General features: G+C 33.9%; 1 protein-coding gene across 1 annotated transcript; it reads right to left on the bottom strand.

Moving 5' to 3' along the window:
• Positions 1 to 664: 664 nt before the first annotated feature.
• LOC121989310 (serine/threonine-protein phosphatase PP1-like) lies at positions 665 to 13,031 on the bottom strand. Its single transcript, XM_042543265.1, has 4 exons — positions 12,644 to 13,031; positions 1,864 to 2,423; positions 1,479 to 1,736; positions 665 to 1,064 (listed from the first exon to the last, which is right to left on the bottom strand). Exons 1-3 carry the CDS (start codon positions 12,819 to 12,821, stop codon positions 1,521 to 1,523), a joined length of 954 nt encoding a protein of 317 aa, XP_042399199.1. The 5' UTR covers positions 12,822 to 13,031; the 3' UTR covers positions 665 to 1,064; positions 1,479 to 1,520.
• Positions 13,032 to 16,732: the final 3,701 nt, after the last annotated feature.

The raw sequence follows: 16,732 nt of genomic DNA, 5'->3' as shown, positions 1-16,732 counted from the left end.
TTAATTAAATAATTTTATGTTAATAATTTTAATAAACTCTTCGTTATAATTGAAATAAATTAAATAAACTTAATTCAAATCTAATAAAATTATCACATATTATATATATATATATATATATATAATTATTAAAAATAAATATTATAAAAATAATAATTATTATTTATAATATTATATATATATAATAGAAAAAAAATTAACCACAAACCCTGCCTAGGTTCCTGAGACCAAAGACAGTCACGGACCGTCCCACCATCCTCTACCGCTATTTTCAACATGCGTTAATCTAGTCATGGATTTTGAATACAAGGCATTTCTGTAGAAGAATTAGAAAGCAAGACTGAACAAGGCAGAAAAAAAAAATAACTTTCATAAAAAGTAAAGCATCTAAACCACTTCCTAAATATAAAGCTTTTGTCCAGGAAATCAGTCGATTTCAAAACCAATGACAACCACACCTCCCGTTAGATCAGATCAGTGGATGATGTTGTACGAGAAAATATAATCAATATACCAATACCAAAAAATAGCAAACAATAAAGTTGAGTCAGAATTAAATGCTTACTGACCAAAAAACCCGTTCGTTGTTCTTTAGCAGAGCTGATGGGTTAAAGCATGGCTCTATACTAACGGGAGACAAATCCAAAATTAAGAGAATGCACAATTTCTGGAGGCAAATTAGATAGTAAATAGCACACACTTGGTTCAATAAGACAGTACAATACCACCCTTCTGCGCAGCTCTTCAGGCAGATCATGCAATTACACAATCCATGCAGTTAAGCTAAAGCATGCAGCATGTGTCTAGGAACATGTACACATCCAAACAGGAACCCACACCAAAGTTCCATCAGATTAAATACATTAAACTTAAGCGCAGATGGTGGTTGGGTAGCTTCTAGCTTACGAGCATGCATCATTAAAGCATCAAAATGTTTTGGCTCCAAGATTTGTTTGTCATCACGTAATCTTGTACCAAGACGAGAAAGCTGAGTGGAAGCTCTTAGAGTAGAAAGAAATGGTCAACTTCATTAGGCAGCAATACTTTTTGTGCGTACAGCATATCTGAATAAAAAAAAATCCATGCAGGTCATTTTATTCCGATCTAAAACAAATATTTACAAATAGCAATCATCTGTAACAATTTTGTCTAAAGCAATTTTTAACCTGCATTAAGAGTGTTTAAACCTATTGACATTGATCTTTAATGATGGTAGGATTCATCTAGCCAACTCTAAATAGTGGAGGAGATTTACATGGTTTGAGCATAAAAAGACAGTAGAGATAAATGATTAAAATTTCCAGTGCTATGGAATTGTGTCACTAAGTTGAATTGCTCAGAAATCCTCAGAGTAGCTACTTTTCAACGATAAAACATTTACCAGTATCATAGTTGTAAAAAAATAGTTAGATTAAGGTAGTTGTGAAATGGTGAATCTTCAACTTTCATGATTGCTTAGAGAAGAAAATGCATAGTACCTTGACTCTTGGAAAAAAAAGATGTTGCTCCTGGATGCAATACTACCAAGGAGTTCCACTTCTGGAAACAGTTGTAGCACCAAAACCAATTTTCTTCTTGTCTGATATTGCTGGCTTCAAAATTTGGAATGAGCACATCAAGGTCTCATCCACACTCATCATAGCACCAGCATTGTCAAATTCACCACAGTAATTTGGAGCCGAGAAGATTGTTACAAGTTGCCTGTCAGCAAAAAATTCATATCCATCCTCCACCACCTAATGCCAAAGAAAAAGACCTAGTGCTAAACAAGGTGGGCATTGTTTACATGTATGAACTCGTGATGTATGTGGTGTGCCCATGTGCACCAGAGAGAGAGAGAGAGAGAGAGAGAGAGCGACTCACCTGGTGAGCACGACAAATTAGGTCCAAATCATTCTTCTGAAGAAAGTCTTCGACTCTATCAGCACCAAAAGTATATGAAACACCCCGATCATTCATTCCCCATCCTTGGACCTCTTTATTAGGATCAGACCAAAGAAGATCGCAGAGTAATCCGCTGTCTGGAACATCAGTTGGGCGAGCTAGGTTTCTAATCTGATCCAAATTTTGCAAGTCTGGGGAAAGACCACCATGCATGCACAGGATTTTTTCATCAATAAGAGCTGCCACTGGTAGGCAATTAAAACAATCAGTGAAGATCTTCCAGAGTCTCACATTGAATCTGCGCTTGCATTCATCATAGAAACCATAGATGCGGTTTATGGATGCACATTCATGATTACCCCGCAAAAGAAAGAAGTTTTCTGGGTATTTAATCTTGTAAGCTAAAAGAAGACAAATTGTTTCAAGGCTCTGCTTCCCACGGTCCACATAATCACCCAAGAACAAGTAATTGGCTTGAGGTGGCAACCCACCATATTCAAAAAGCCTCAAAAGGTCAGAAAACTGACCATGGATATCACCTGTTTACAGGAAGAAAGGTAATGTCAGCCTCAGCAAAATGAATTAACTTCACAGGACCCATAGTGGAAATATACCATATGACAAACGTATGCTTCAGCAATCTGTGCTTCTTGTTTTTTCATTTATGAAAATAGAAAGATTTCAAAATTTTCAATATTATAATAAACTATGGATTTCTATTTGTAAGTTTCTTTTAAAAAAATGAAGTGTTCCTGTGTCACAATAGAAAGCGCATTTTCTAATAACAGAAAAAGCAAAACATAAATTATTTCAAGTTTGCTGCTACCATAACACAAAAATCAAAAGCACTGCAACAAGCATATCGGAAATGTTTTCCTTCAGTATATAATCCGGCAATCAGCTAATATTCCTCAGGGTCAATCATCATTGCCAAGAACTTGCAGTGATAAACGTACACATGCAAAGATAACTTACCCAACATGAAGCCAGATAGAGCAATAAGTGTCACCCCCATGCTAAAATTTATCTCACTAAAAGGAATAGCAAAATTTTAGCTGTCTTGGATAATTAAATAAGTTTTTGAACACGTCAAGTTTTGAATGTTATAAGTTAGAAATTTTAATATAAAAAAATCTATAAGGAAATAAAAAATTATTGAGTAGACGAGAAGAGGGGAAGATGAGTACCTAAGAGCTCAAGTCATCTCCTTATATTTTTTGTACAAACAACTAATCACAATAACAAGAATTGTTGCCACATCACTCATACAGGGGAAAAAGAAAATTTCAATGCCATTACTATATTTATAGCCTTCTCACTATTTCCTAAACACTCTAGATAGTGGATACCATTAGAAGAAAAAATGCTAAAAATTATTCCATTATCATGATCAATAGAAGGGGAGCCTTGGCGCAACGGCAAAGTTGTTGCCATGTGACCAAAAGGTCACGGGTTCAAATCCTGGAAACAGCCTCTTGCAAAAGCCAGGTAAGGCTGCGTACAATGGATCCTTCCCCGAGACCCCGCATGGCGGGAGCTTCGTGCACCGGGCTGCCCTTTTATCATGATCAATAGAATCCTTACTCCCTTCTTTCTAAGGATACACTTCCCCTCTCAACAATCAAGATAAAGTTCCTTTCCTCAAATAAAATATTCTTTTGGCAGGTATTTCCTTTTTATTAGCCAAAATATGTAGCTGCTGCTTACAAACACATAATATGATTTACTATATTTGCAATAGAGATAAAATTATATATAAAAAAAAATGAAAAATCAATCAACTGATGTCAAAGTAACTATCTTACAGTAGAACTCATTTAAATGGGAAGATCTAACACCAAATATAGAGTTCTAGTTCCGAGTAGCTGAGGAAGAATAGAGGAATAATTAGAACACTGGCTCCAATTGCTCAGCATAAGCCTGATGCATAGGCAATGACATCCAACATGTTGTGCAGATTGATCCAATACTACATGCTTTAACAAAATATTTAAAACAAAATTTAAAACAGACAAGACTAGAACCCCAAATATAAAAAAGAAGTAAAGAGGATGGTACAGAAGATACTTGAGAAAACATAGATCAAATATATTTTCCCAACTCACCAAACTCACACATAGAAGGTCAGCAATGATTGTCTAGAATCATCCAGTATAAAAGATGATCTCCATTCCTCTAAAGTTCTTAAACACTAAGAATGGAGATCATCTTATATACCAGATGACTTCTGCTCCACTCCTCTAAAGTGCTTAAACCCTAATCATTTTGTTAAAAAGATTTGATTTAGAAATTTGAATTGGTCAAATCAATCTAACAATACGTAGAAGGTCAGCAATGATTGTCTAGAATCATCCAGTATATAAGATGATCTCCATTCGGACTATCACTGCTGCAAAAGATTGTTAATTATATTGTAGACTCAAGAAATATCACCCAGGAAATGATCTTTAGACGATGTACAAGTCTTATACCACAATAAGAAGAATCAAACAATACTCATAAGATGGAGAACATTGGACTATCAGAGGAGAGCAAGCAAATGAGCATCTATTTGCTTGTGTAATGCTCTGATAGACTTTGGAATATTGGCATCGCGAGCGATAAGATATTCCATATGACCTTGACCTATAAAACAAATTGTAATTGCTGCAATTTATGAAGCATAATTCCTCCCGTTGAGTTTCTCTTTAACAATAGTCATAGGATCTAACCACAAAGCATAATTCCTCAGTTGAAATTCTCTGAAATAATAATAATAGGATTCAAAAGGTTTAAGAGAACACAAGATTGTACATGTGATGATGTAGTTGAGAAACTGGCATGTGAACATTATCTGCAGTTCAACAAAGAAGAGTTGCAGAAATCTGGAATGTGAATGAACGAGCACAATTTCTATTTATTTTAAGTAAAAGTTGCTAAAAGATACTCTCTTTTTTTAATCAGACCCACCTGAAAGTGATTGAGAGGATAAATTAAGATTCCAAAAGATAAGTCTCTCATGTGGACTTCTCCCTGTGGCAGTGAAAACCCAATAAACAACAGACTAATTAAAAGTTGAAAAGGAAAGCCTTCAGCAGGATCCTTTAGCCAACTAAGAGGAGACCCATTTGTAAAGGATAAGATAAGCAAATCTAGAGGCATCAAAGGTGGAGGCAGAAACTAAGTGAAAGGAAACAATGAAAACATGGAAGAGACCGTATCAATAATGAAATTAACAGTGCAATAAGGTATTGAATAGAAAATCCTTGTAAAAAAGGCAATAACAAGAAGAAAACAAGAGGAACAAACCAATAACAAACTGAATACAAGAGCAAATCTCGAGGGATAACTCTAGGAGAGTTCTTGCAATGCAATCCGAGAAGGCTAAGAAAAGAGAGGTTGTCAAAGATGCTGGAACTTGTCCTTAGGGTGAAAGTTCTTAAGGCATGTGATGAGGACAAAAATCATTTTGCATACCACCGTAGATTCAGAGAATATGGAAAGAGAAGATTCATGGCATTGAACATTAGATCCATATCCAGGTCACAATGCAAACAAGGATTGAAATCTTCGTTGGCAACAACCAGCAGATCTAGTGGATAATAATTTGAACATTGTAGTCAATGAGGTTAATGCCCAAAAAAGGAGCCAAGTATGAAGTCTGCACAATAGAGAAGACCTAGGCAAGTCCTAAACAGTTCAATCACCATCGGGATAAGTAGTAACACCCAAGAAAGGAATCATGACTATGTTCAAGAGAAGCCTAAAGCATGGCCCTTTTACATCAATAGAAAGAGAGGGAGATGTTAGCGACCTAAAGATTTGAGGGGCGCAATGGAAGAAGATGACAATCGTGAGTCTCACATCACAGAGAAGAGGAATAATGAGTAGAGGATTTGATTCCTTCATGTGAGATGAGGATGAGATGGGTGTGAATGGAAGAATCCAGGATAAAGAGACATCGAATTAGGTAGACGGAAGTTCTCGCCAAAATTGATGACCTCGTCTTAAGTGATTAAGTTTGGAAAACCTAATCTAGGAGAAGAGGAAATCTAATACCATGTTTAAGTAAGATAGAACATAATTACATATTAATGTCAATATTATGGCACGGATTACATAGTACATATACCAATCAACCAAAAATCCTAAATGTATTACATTCAATGTAGGACTAAACCCACAATGCTAATAAAAATTGCTCAACCTAAAATCCTAAACCTAAAACATTTAACACGGGATTAAACCCACAACACCAATGACTCATAATACCTAAAAATTAGACAAATATTATAAAATATCATTTTATTAATGTAGCTCCACTCAGAAAATCAAAAAGAAATATATACAATTACATAAAATTATCACTTTTATGTTGGCACTCAGTGATATTATACTGAGGTATTTCCCGTTCATTAAATCATATACAAGCATTAAAAACGATGAGACATATCTAATGAGTAGCTTCTTATAAATAACAAAATACTATTTTTAAGGTAATATTTTATTGAAGTTATAAATTTAAGTAACAAAGTTGTCAAAAATAATAATAGTCCAGATCAAGGTAAGAAATCTCACATCATGTCAGGTGAAACTGTCAAAACGTATTATTTTGATAAATTATCCAAACTCAATACCTCTCGGCACCAAGATTCAAAATCTTGAGCCATGTCATAGTTTCAGTCTTAGACTAGAATGATACTGATTTGATATCGGACCAACAGATTCATGATGTCAATGAAAAATTGGAGGTTGAAGGAGGAAACAGATAAAGCAAAAAACAGGGGATATTGTTTGTGCTAAGTGATATCTATCTTAAGTAATTTACATCGTTTCACTGACATGGTACAAGATTTAAAGTTATACTCAGCATAAATGATGTTCCTTCCTATACTTCATCTCCTTCCTTCTTCAACCTCCAACCCATTACCGACACCATGTATTGAAACATCGACACAATAGCAAAACAATATCATTATAGTCAAAGACCAAAACTCCAACACGGTTCAAACCTTGTTCTGGATAACTACTTGCCCAATAAAATAATGCACATGACCAAGGTTTAAAATCTCAACCCGTGCCGAGTTTTCACTCCCAGACCGGAACGATATGGTTTCAGTATCATATTGTGTCGTGCCGATATGATTTTGATATTTTTTTTATTTATATATGGTAATTATTAGATAAATATGTTTATTGTATATAATTTAAAAATAAATTGTATATTGATTTTATATAAGCTCTCCATTATTGAACAACTTAATATTGTTAGAAAAAATAATTAAATATAATTTTCTTCAAATAAAATTGATCTATCAATAACTCAAATTAAAATTAATACATAATAATATGCTACCTTACTAAAACCAAAAGAAGTGACGTGAATCTGATGGAAGTATTGGTTCTTGTAACATTCTGCTTAGGTCAACTCTATAGTTCTCCAACGTCAAGATTAAATAATTAGAATTATATAAATTAATACAAAGATGCTATTTTATATATAATAATTATATAAATTAACTATTTATTTATTTAAATAATATATATTTAAAATAGTGAAAAAATATCAGAATATCAATTAAACAATAAAACAATAAAAAATATATAAATATGTTTTTTTAGAATTTTTAAATAAAATTTAAAATAGTAAAAAGATTCGGAATATCCATTAATAAAATTTATTAATTTTTTTAAAATTTTAAATATATTTTTTATATATTTTATTGGGATAATTTAATTAGGGTTTATGAAAGCCTCTTCAAAATATCACATTTAAGTTAGGAATAGTTTGAATTAATTAAATCAATTTTAATTTTCTTCAGAACAAGAGGCATCGCGCATCGCAAGACGTTGTTGGCAACACCAGAGGCGTCCTTCGACACCTCCGGGATGCCTTTGACCCACCTTCTGTCGTGCGACGCACGTAATGACACACCCGATGACACATGTGAAATTGTCACACATATGGTACTAGTTTCAAACCGTCCATGCCGCCCGCTACGGAATGGTATTTCAATCAACTGATTAGATCCTCAATGTGATTTAGTTATCATTATTTTTTGCACATCCAATTTTTGTAATTTTTACTCCTATGTTAACTTGTATAGACATATTCCCATAATTATGTAGGAATCATTTTAATGAAAATGAACAAATTGCATCTTCTTAATGGTTCTATCAAACAATTAGAACCCCTAACAATTGAATGTCAAGTTACATCATCATCATCACCAAGTTGTGTTTGACTAACTAATTAGGGTCAGCTATATGAATTTTATTTTTATCCTTTGTTAAGCCCGACATAAGACAATATTATTAATAATATTCAAATAAATTAAATCATTATTATTCCATTGACTAATGTTTTATTTGATCTCCTTGTAATCCTTACTAATTCCACTCTATCAATCCAACTCTTCTTATAAGTCTATTGGTCATCTTTAAAAATGCTTGTGTCGTCTCAACATGAGATGTTCTCTCATTTTATTGCCTATTGGAGTTGCACTGAATTATCTATTTTTTTAAGTTAATTTTTGTTATCACTCCTTGCATCCATATTAGCATTCCCATCTTTGTTAATAACTTTCTTGTAAATGTTTCTTTGTCGTAACCCAATATACCAATCTATTGCCTGATTGATTATATCACTGTCCAATAAAACTTCGCTTTAGCATAACGGACATAAGTGGATTACATAATCCAAAGATCCTCTTCATTTCAACCACTCATAAAAAAACAGTCCGGTGTATGAATCTCACACCAATGTGGATTCACGGGGAAGGATCTATTGTACACAACCTTACCCTATTTTACAAAAGGTTGTTTTCGAGACTCGAGCTCGTGACCTCTAGGTCACACGACACAGCAACTTTAACGTTGCACACTCATACTTGATTCTATGATCATTATCACATCAATATTCCCTTCTGATTGAATAATAGATCCAGGGTAGTTAAAATTCTTGTCTATTCTTTTTAATTACAAAAATTACATTTTATATATTTATTTTTTTATACTTAACTTAAAGCATTTAGCTTCTAACACTTTTCTACACAATTCAGTAGTCAAATTTAATCTACTTACACTCTCATAAACTAACAAGATATCTTTGCAAATAACATATGCTCAAGAGATTTATCAATTGATTGACTCTTTTGGTACTAATGTAAAAAAGATAGGGTAATTTAAATTGACCCTTGATGTAAACCTACAACTATAATAAAATTATTTGATACTACGTTACTTAATGCAAGTATGATTATCTGATATGAGTATAGAACTAGATGTAAGATATGAGTTATTCAAAGTGAGGGTATGATAACTTGTCAAAAAAGGGTCCAAGTTTTGAACATGAGATACAAGGGCACAACAAATCTTGAGAATTATTAATATTTTCTAAATTATGTACTATTATATGACATATTTAGTGAATAATAATAATAATAATAACAAAAATAATAATAATAATAAAAGGAGCACGAAGCTCCCGTCAATATGGGTATTGTACGTGGTTTTACCCTACATTGCAAGAGACTATTACTGCGACTTGAACCCATAACCACCAAGTCACACGACAATAATTTTACCATTGTGTCAATGCTCTCCTTCAATAATAATAATAATAATACTTTAATTTAATTAATGCAACCTAAGTTATATACTATGTACCCTAACTTATTAGACCCATACTATTAAGTAATATGAAATCTTGTAAGAGCTTTAGATATCTTGAATTTATTATATATTGATGGAGATATCTTTAATAGGATAAAGAATGAATTGCCGAAATGCACAACTTCGAGTCTTGTATAATCGTGGCATCCCATAGGATAAAAGAAATTTTTTATTAGAGTAGGGTACATCATGACATACTATATGAATCAGTATTTACTTGTTGGAAAGCAACGTGTATAGAAGATTAATGAAGAGGATATGAGCATGCTTAAGTGGATGCGTGGTATTTGTAGAACGGATGTGATAAAAAAATATCAATATTCTTGAGCAAGTAGGTGAAGCAATCGAGATATGTCAAAGAAAGAAGTAATCCATTTGATAAATATTTATTTAATTAATTTGAACATTAGCAATGTTATAGCCTTGCACAGGTTATATCAATATCCATTGAACATTAGCAATGGACCCCAATTAGTTGAGAGCGGTGAATGAAATCTCGAGTTGTGCCGCCCGAAACGGGTGTTTTTTACCGTTCTAAATCGGGACCGACTCTGGCACAACAAACACAACAATTTCGCGTGCGTCGTCGCGTGTGTCACGCGCGTGCAACAGAAGGAAGAAGAAAGAAGGAAGAAAGAAGAAATCAATTTGGGCGAGGCAGCGGCGAGGTGGTGGTGGCGAGTCAGTAGCGGCAAAGTGAAAAAAAATCACCATGGGAGGCAAAATCACAAGGTTGAGAAAAAGTTAGGGTTTATTAAAACTTTTAAATAAAACCATTATATTATATATATAATTTCTAATTTCTAATTAATTATTATATAAAAAAAATAATTATATATTATATAAATTAATAATTAATTAAAGAAACTGTTAATTAATTAATATAATTAGAATATATTTTTTTATATTTTTATTATTGTTATAAAATTATAAAAAAATAAAGTATAAAAATAGATAATTTAAAAAACAAACTTTAAATTATTTTTATAAAAAATATTTTTGAAATTTTAAAATAATTTTAAAATTTTATAAATAATTTTAAAAAAATAATTGTTAAAAAAAATAATATATATATATATATTTTTTAAATAGATTTGATTTTAAATTCAATATAAACTATATATATACATAATATATTACTTAGAATATTTATAAACAATAATTATATAATTATATATTATATAAATTAATTAATTACTTAATAATTTATATAATTATTATATATATTATGATTTTTGTGTTAGTTTATATAATTATTATAGATAATAATTTTTTTATCTTAGAATCAATTTGAGATTTGAAATCATGAATATTAACATACTTAATTTCTCTATTTTTAGATTCTTGGTTCCTAAGCATATGAAACACATTTTTGTTGATATGAATGTCTAATCTTGATTTTAAAAGTTTTGACAAACATATACTATCAAGTCACATAATATTAATGTAACAACAACCAAGCTTTATTTTATTTATATATATATATATATTGAAACTGTATCGGCATAGCATGATACAATACCGAAACAGTATCGTTCCGGTTACTGAAACCTTAACACGGATCGAAATTTTAAACCTTGATTGAGAGAGACAAAATCAATAACAATGTAAGTTCCAACAAAGAATTAGTAAGTCTTCTTTAGCGAAACTATACGAAAATGTTCACATCTCCAAATTATAATTTCCTATGGCCAATAAAAATATTATTTTTTTCAAGAAAAAACAGATTTTTGATATTTTAAGCAAATCTACAAAAGAAAACAATCAAATAAGGGAGCCCCCCAGAAACAATCGTCTAATATGGACAAATATCATAAACTGAAAGCTAGCACTGCAAACCATATGACCATGGAATTAAATCACAAAGTTCGCCCACTCAGTTTGCATATTGTACATGCCAAGGGTTAATATCACAATAAAGGTGACTCTAAAAATGAGAACATCCTAACTAGTAAATGTTGAGCTTTTCAGCCACTAAGGATTTTGTTACCTGTGAGGATATAGGAAGCACAAAAAATATTAAGAATCAACGATGTTGAATGTTCATCATTATTTTGGATTTCCTTCCTATGTTTAATTGGAAGGAAGACAAAGGAAAAAAGATTTAAATTTACAATAATAGAAAATGGCATCAACAATCCTAGAATACTATAATTGTAACAATGGAATATGGATGCACCAACACGGTCTCAGAGGAGGCAATGAAGATTGGTTGTAATCAGAGAAAGAATAGTAAGACTGGTCAATAAGGTTGTTGGTCTGCAGGTATTTGCGACTATTCAATCATTTACACATATCCTTCCATTTCTGTCCACAGTTGGACAAAAATAAAACTAATGGCATATTCACAGACAGACAAATGAGGAAATAAGAAAAAAGGAAAATAAATGAGTTAATAAATTTTTACTTGGAAGGAAGAGAGGAAGGAATTTAATTTCGTCAAATTTCTTCATTATATTTCCATCCGAAATGGATGGAATTGGAGGACAAAGTTTGAGTTTCTAACAAATACAAAATTTACTAATTCATTCTCTTGATTCCTTGGAAGGAAGAGGAGTCAATTTGTTTGGTTTATTTCCATCTAAAATGTATGAAATAGGAAGAAAAGGAAGTTTTTGTTTCTAATAAATGCAAAAAAAAATTTAGATTTATTTCTCGTGGTAACTTGGAATGAAGACAAGGAGAGAAAAAAAAATTAATTTCGTCGAAATTCTGCATTTTATTTCCTTCCAAAATGGATGGAATTTGAGCAAAGTAAAGCTTGTGTCTCTAATAAATACAAAATTACTTTCTCGGTTGTGATATTATCTATGAAAATAATATGAGCAGAAGTAGGTGGAAGGAAGATAAGAAAATTCCACTCTTTTCTTTCCTCTTGCTTAAACTATTTCTCTACTTTCATACTTCAACCCAATCAAAAAATATATGTAAATAGAAGAAACGAAGTTTCTGTCTGTTGTTTTATATTCACTCATTTCCATCCGTTTCACTGTCCATTGGAGTAAACAAGTCATTTTTTCACGATCTTCGCACAACAGCTACACTGTCAAGTCGGCCAATAGCAAGTTCATAGAAGCCCAAAAGAAAGGAATTTTTTACGGCTTACCACAAATCTTAATGGGCGCCTCCAGTTCCAGGAGGTTGGGCTGCTGCAGGAAGATCTCCTTCGACACGAGACAAAGCTGCTTGATGTCCGCCTCTAGGAGCTGCACCTGCTTCCCTGGCTTACTACCCTTTACTTCCAGCAGTCGTTGGATGATTCCATCCAACACCTTGGGATCCATCAGTAAGCCCTCTTCTTCCCCTCCCCCCTCCCCCCAAATCACCACGTTCCGACACCAGAGAAACCACCGCAAAAGCTTCCCCTTTCCCTCCTCTACCACCCCAGGCGCCGCAGCAGCTCCTTCGCCGACGGAACGAAGGAGAATAGGCCGACTGATTAGGGTTTCTTCTGATCCGGTGCGGATTTGGGGAGAGCGAACGCAGCGGGCAAGATCTGGTGTATGACGTGGAGTAAGCGCTTCACGTGGTTATTAGTCATCGCGAATCTGACGGCGCGGAGGCAAGTTGCCAGGTATTATTATTCGCTGTGCCGACGGACCCCACGATACGGGGCCCTCGCTTCGTCAAATAAACGGAGCGGTACAAACGTGGGTGCAATGTCACCTGTTAAAGGGCGATGACTTTGATTTGGCAAGGAGTTGAATCTTTATTCTTCGCTATCGCATCGCAGTTGCACTGACGTTACTTTGAACCTTTTACGGTCTCCCAAGTCTCCTGGTCTACGCTTGTGTGCCTTTTCTTTTTTTTTGGCACAACGCCTTGTGGTCTGTGTGTCAAAATGAAGCATCGAGGAAGTGGGCATTCGATCAGTCTCGATCGTCGTCAAGTTTGAAAAGTTCCATGGTTTAACCGCAGCTGCCTGCAACAACCAATCCATGAACTGACTAGATGCGCTAGGAGAAGAGTAAGAAACAACCACATCATGTTCGGGGAAATTTTCGTTCATTTCATTTTCTCAAAAATAGTATGTCTTTTACAATATGGTTAGGCGAGGGCTGGAGTGGGTTGAAGTCCTCGTCAAGATCTATCGAAGTTAGACAAAGGCGGATCTCATTACAAGGAAATGCTATAATAGCATTTTTCACCTCTCTTCTCTCCCCGTAACAGAATAGAAGATGAGTGAATGAATGACAGTCTCATCGTATTCATTAAAAAAAATATCTTTTCAACAATTGAAATATTACAGTGTTTTTCAAAAGATGAAAAATCAAGATGTACCTCAATTTTTGTATCCGATGACCACCTAATATGTCACCAAGTGTTAACCAATACTTTAATAAACAATAGTTTAATAGTAATTTTATAATTTAGTATTTTTATCCTTTTATGATGTCCAATTAAATTTTTTATTATTAAATATATTTATTGTTGTAAAATAAATTTTGTTAGCACTCGTTAAAAATTATCTCGGGATCCATCCATGGATTAGAATAACTATGATTTATACACTATCAGCAAAGCACTCTCAAATAGAATTAATTCTATTTGAGAAAAGTTTATAGATCATGAATATCTTTTTTGTTTTTATGATCTGGCCTTTTGGGTCAAGACGATAGTATTCCATTATAAAAATTAAGTTTTTATAATTCAGATGTTATAATTTACATATTAATACGAATTAATTTAATGGAACATGATACAAGGAATAAAATAGAACCATCGAATGAAAATTAAAATCAAGAGTGTTAATTGACGTAGAGATCAGAGTCCAAAGAAAGTTAACTTAAGGACTCTAGTCCTAAGATGGGTGTAGAGCATGATCCCCAAAGTCTGAGCAGATAGCGCTAATTAGGTATTGGCGGAGCGACAAAACCCAGCTTGAATAGCCAAGCATCCCAATTCTTTATCATGAGCAGATTAGATGGTTCCCTCGGTTGGCGCAGCGATGCGGCCGATAAGAGGTCGCAGCGTCTGTTAAGAAAATAAAATAAAATTATTCCCTTTTTCCAACTAAGATTAGTAGCACTATCATAATAATTATAATCCCAAAAATGAACAACTAATAAAAAGAGGAGGCAAATAGATTTGACTTTGTTACAACCTAGGTGGTTATTAATCCAAGGCAGTTGCAAAGCTCTACTAGAAAAATCTCCTTCTATGTAAGCAAAGAAGTCTCTTACACTCTTTGAAAAGCTCAGAAAAGACTAGGAAATGATTACAGCAATTGTTCTAAAGTTGTTGTTCTATTCCTACCTCCAGTGATCTTTTTATAGCTCTTGGAAATCATATCCGTAGCTTAAGGGCGCCTCCAAGGTGGATGGAGGGTGTTGGTTGTGTTGGATCGAAAAAAATTTAGATATCTCCACAATAGCATGATATTATCCACTTTGGGCCTAGACCCTCATGACTTTGCTCTTGGGTTCTCCCCAAAAGGCCTCATGCTAATGGAGATATCTTTTCTCTTATAAAGCCATGATCTTTCCCATGCCAATATGGGACTATGTTTGCAACTTTGCAACCCCAATAATCCTCCCCTCAAACAAAGGACCATAGGCTTTCCACGTACGATCCTCGACCCACCAGGTCTTCCTGCCCCTCAGTCCACCCGACCTACTAGGACTTCCTTGCCTAGTCGCAACTAGGATTTCCTGCCTAGTATCTGGTCCCCACTTTCTTTGTTCGAGGTCAATATTGTACCCACATGGCTCAATCAGGCCATAGCTCTTGTGCACAGTCGGCGGTTAAACCTTCTGGCAGTCCCCACTTTCTTTGTTCGAGGTCAATATTGTACCCACATGGCTCAATCAGGCCATAGCTCTTGTGCACAGTCGGCGGTTAAACCTTCTGGCAGTCCAGGCTCTGATACCAATTGTAGGATCGAAAAGAATTTAGATATCTCCACAACAGCATGATATTGTCCACTTTGGGCCTAGACCCTCATGACTTTGCTCTTGAGTTCTCACCAAAAGGCCTCATGCTAATGGAGATATCTTTTCTCTTATAAAGCCATGATCTTTCCCATGTGTTTCCAATATGGGACTATGTTTGCAACTTTGCAACCCCAACAGTTTGGTCCTAGAAAGATCGTACCGGTTCCACTGTACAAAAATTTTGTACAAGTGTCGAACCTTTCCTAAACAACCTATTATGTTCTTTAGAAATTAAATTAGGAATCGCAAACGAAATTTAACATTATTGATTCCAAATTTAATTTATCTGTTCTTAATGGTTTAGACTTGGATCGCAAACGATGCTTAACATTATTGATCCAAATCCACCTATATTATAAATTCAATTAAATATTAATTTCCAAAATTGATTTCCAGGACTGCATGGCGAGCCACGAGTCCTTCTTGGGTATGGGATCATCCACCACCGCCTAGATAAAGCGTTTTAAGGAAAGCTAATATTTAATTTCCTTATATAACTCTAGGTTTAACCAAAAAGAACAATCGAATCACAAATTCAAAAAATAAAACAAAAGAAAAACAAATTCAAAACTCTAGAATCATATGTCTCTTGTGTTTAGAATTCATACAAAGAAAAACTAGCATAATGCGAAAAACAAATTACTAGTTATATATTTTCTTTGTATGCTAATAACCTCGAGATCTTCTGCCGTATTCCTCGCCTCCTCTTGGACGTCATGTGGGCGACGAACCTCCAAGATGAACACCACCCAAAAGCCTCTTCCTCCTTCTCTAAAATTCGGCCACCACCACCACAAAGAAATAAAAAGAGCAAGGGGAAAGGAAAGGGAGAGGGTCGGCCACAAGAGGGAGCACCAACAAGAGAATAAGAATTGATGTCTCATGAGGTCTCTCCTCCCCTTCTTTTATAATACTTGCCCAAGGCAAATAAGGAATGATTTTTACAAAAAAATTAAAATCTTCTTCTTGTTTTTCCTTTCCTCCTTTTTAATTCCTTTTTTCTCCTCTTGATTGGTTTAATTGATTGGTCGACCCCTTGCTTGGGCACCAAGCAAGGGTGGCCGACCACATCATCATGAAGAGAAAAAAATTTTATAAAAGAAGAAATTCTGTTGTAAAATTTTACAAGCTCTCTTTCCTATTGTGGATGTTAAAAAAAGAAAGTTTTAAAAATTAAAACCAAGTTTTAAAATTTAAAACTTCTCTTCTAAAATTTACTTTTTTAACATGGTTACAAAAAGGGAAAGTTTCAAATTTAAAAC

Source organism: Zingiber officinale, chromosome 6B (genome assembly GCF_018446385.1).
Source record: "Zingiber officinale cultivar Zhangliang chromosome 6B, Zo_v1.1, whole genome shotgun sequence".
NCBI lineage: Eukaryota > Viridiplantae > Streptophyta > Magnoliopsida > Zingiberales > Zingiberaceae > Zingiber > Zingiber officinale.
Note: the sequence above shows the minus strand (reverse complement) of the source record. Positions and strands in the feature narration are given on the sequence as shown.

Coding starts and splice junctions, on each gene's coding strand:
- LOC121989310 (XM_042543265.1), bottom strand. CDS start 12,821: ATGGATCCCAAGGTGTTGGATGGAATCATCCAACGACTGCTGGAAGTA. Junction 2,424..12,643: donor GGCGCCCATTAAGATTTGTG/GTAAGCCGTAAA, acceptor TCCTGTAAACAG/GTGATATCCATGGTCAGTTT. Junction 1,737..1,863: donor TAATTTGTCGTGCTCACCAG/GTGAGTCGCTCT, acceptor CTTTGGCATTAG/GTGGTGGAGGATGGATATGA.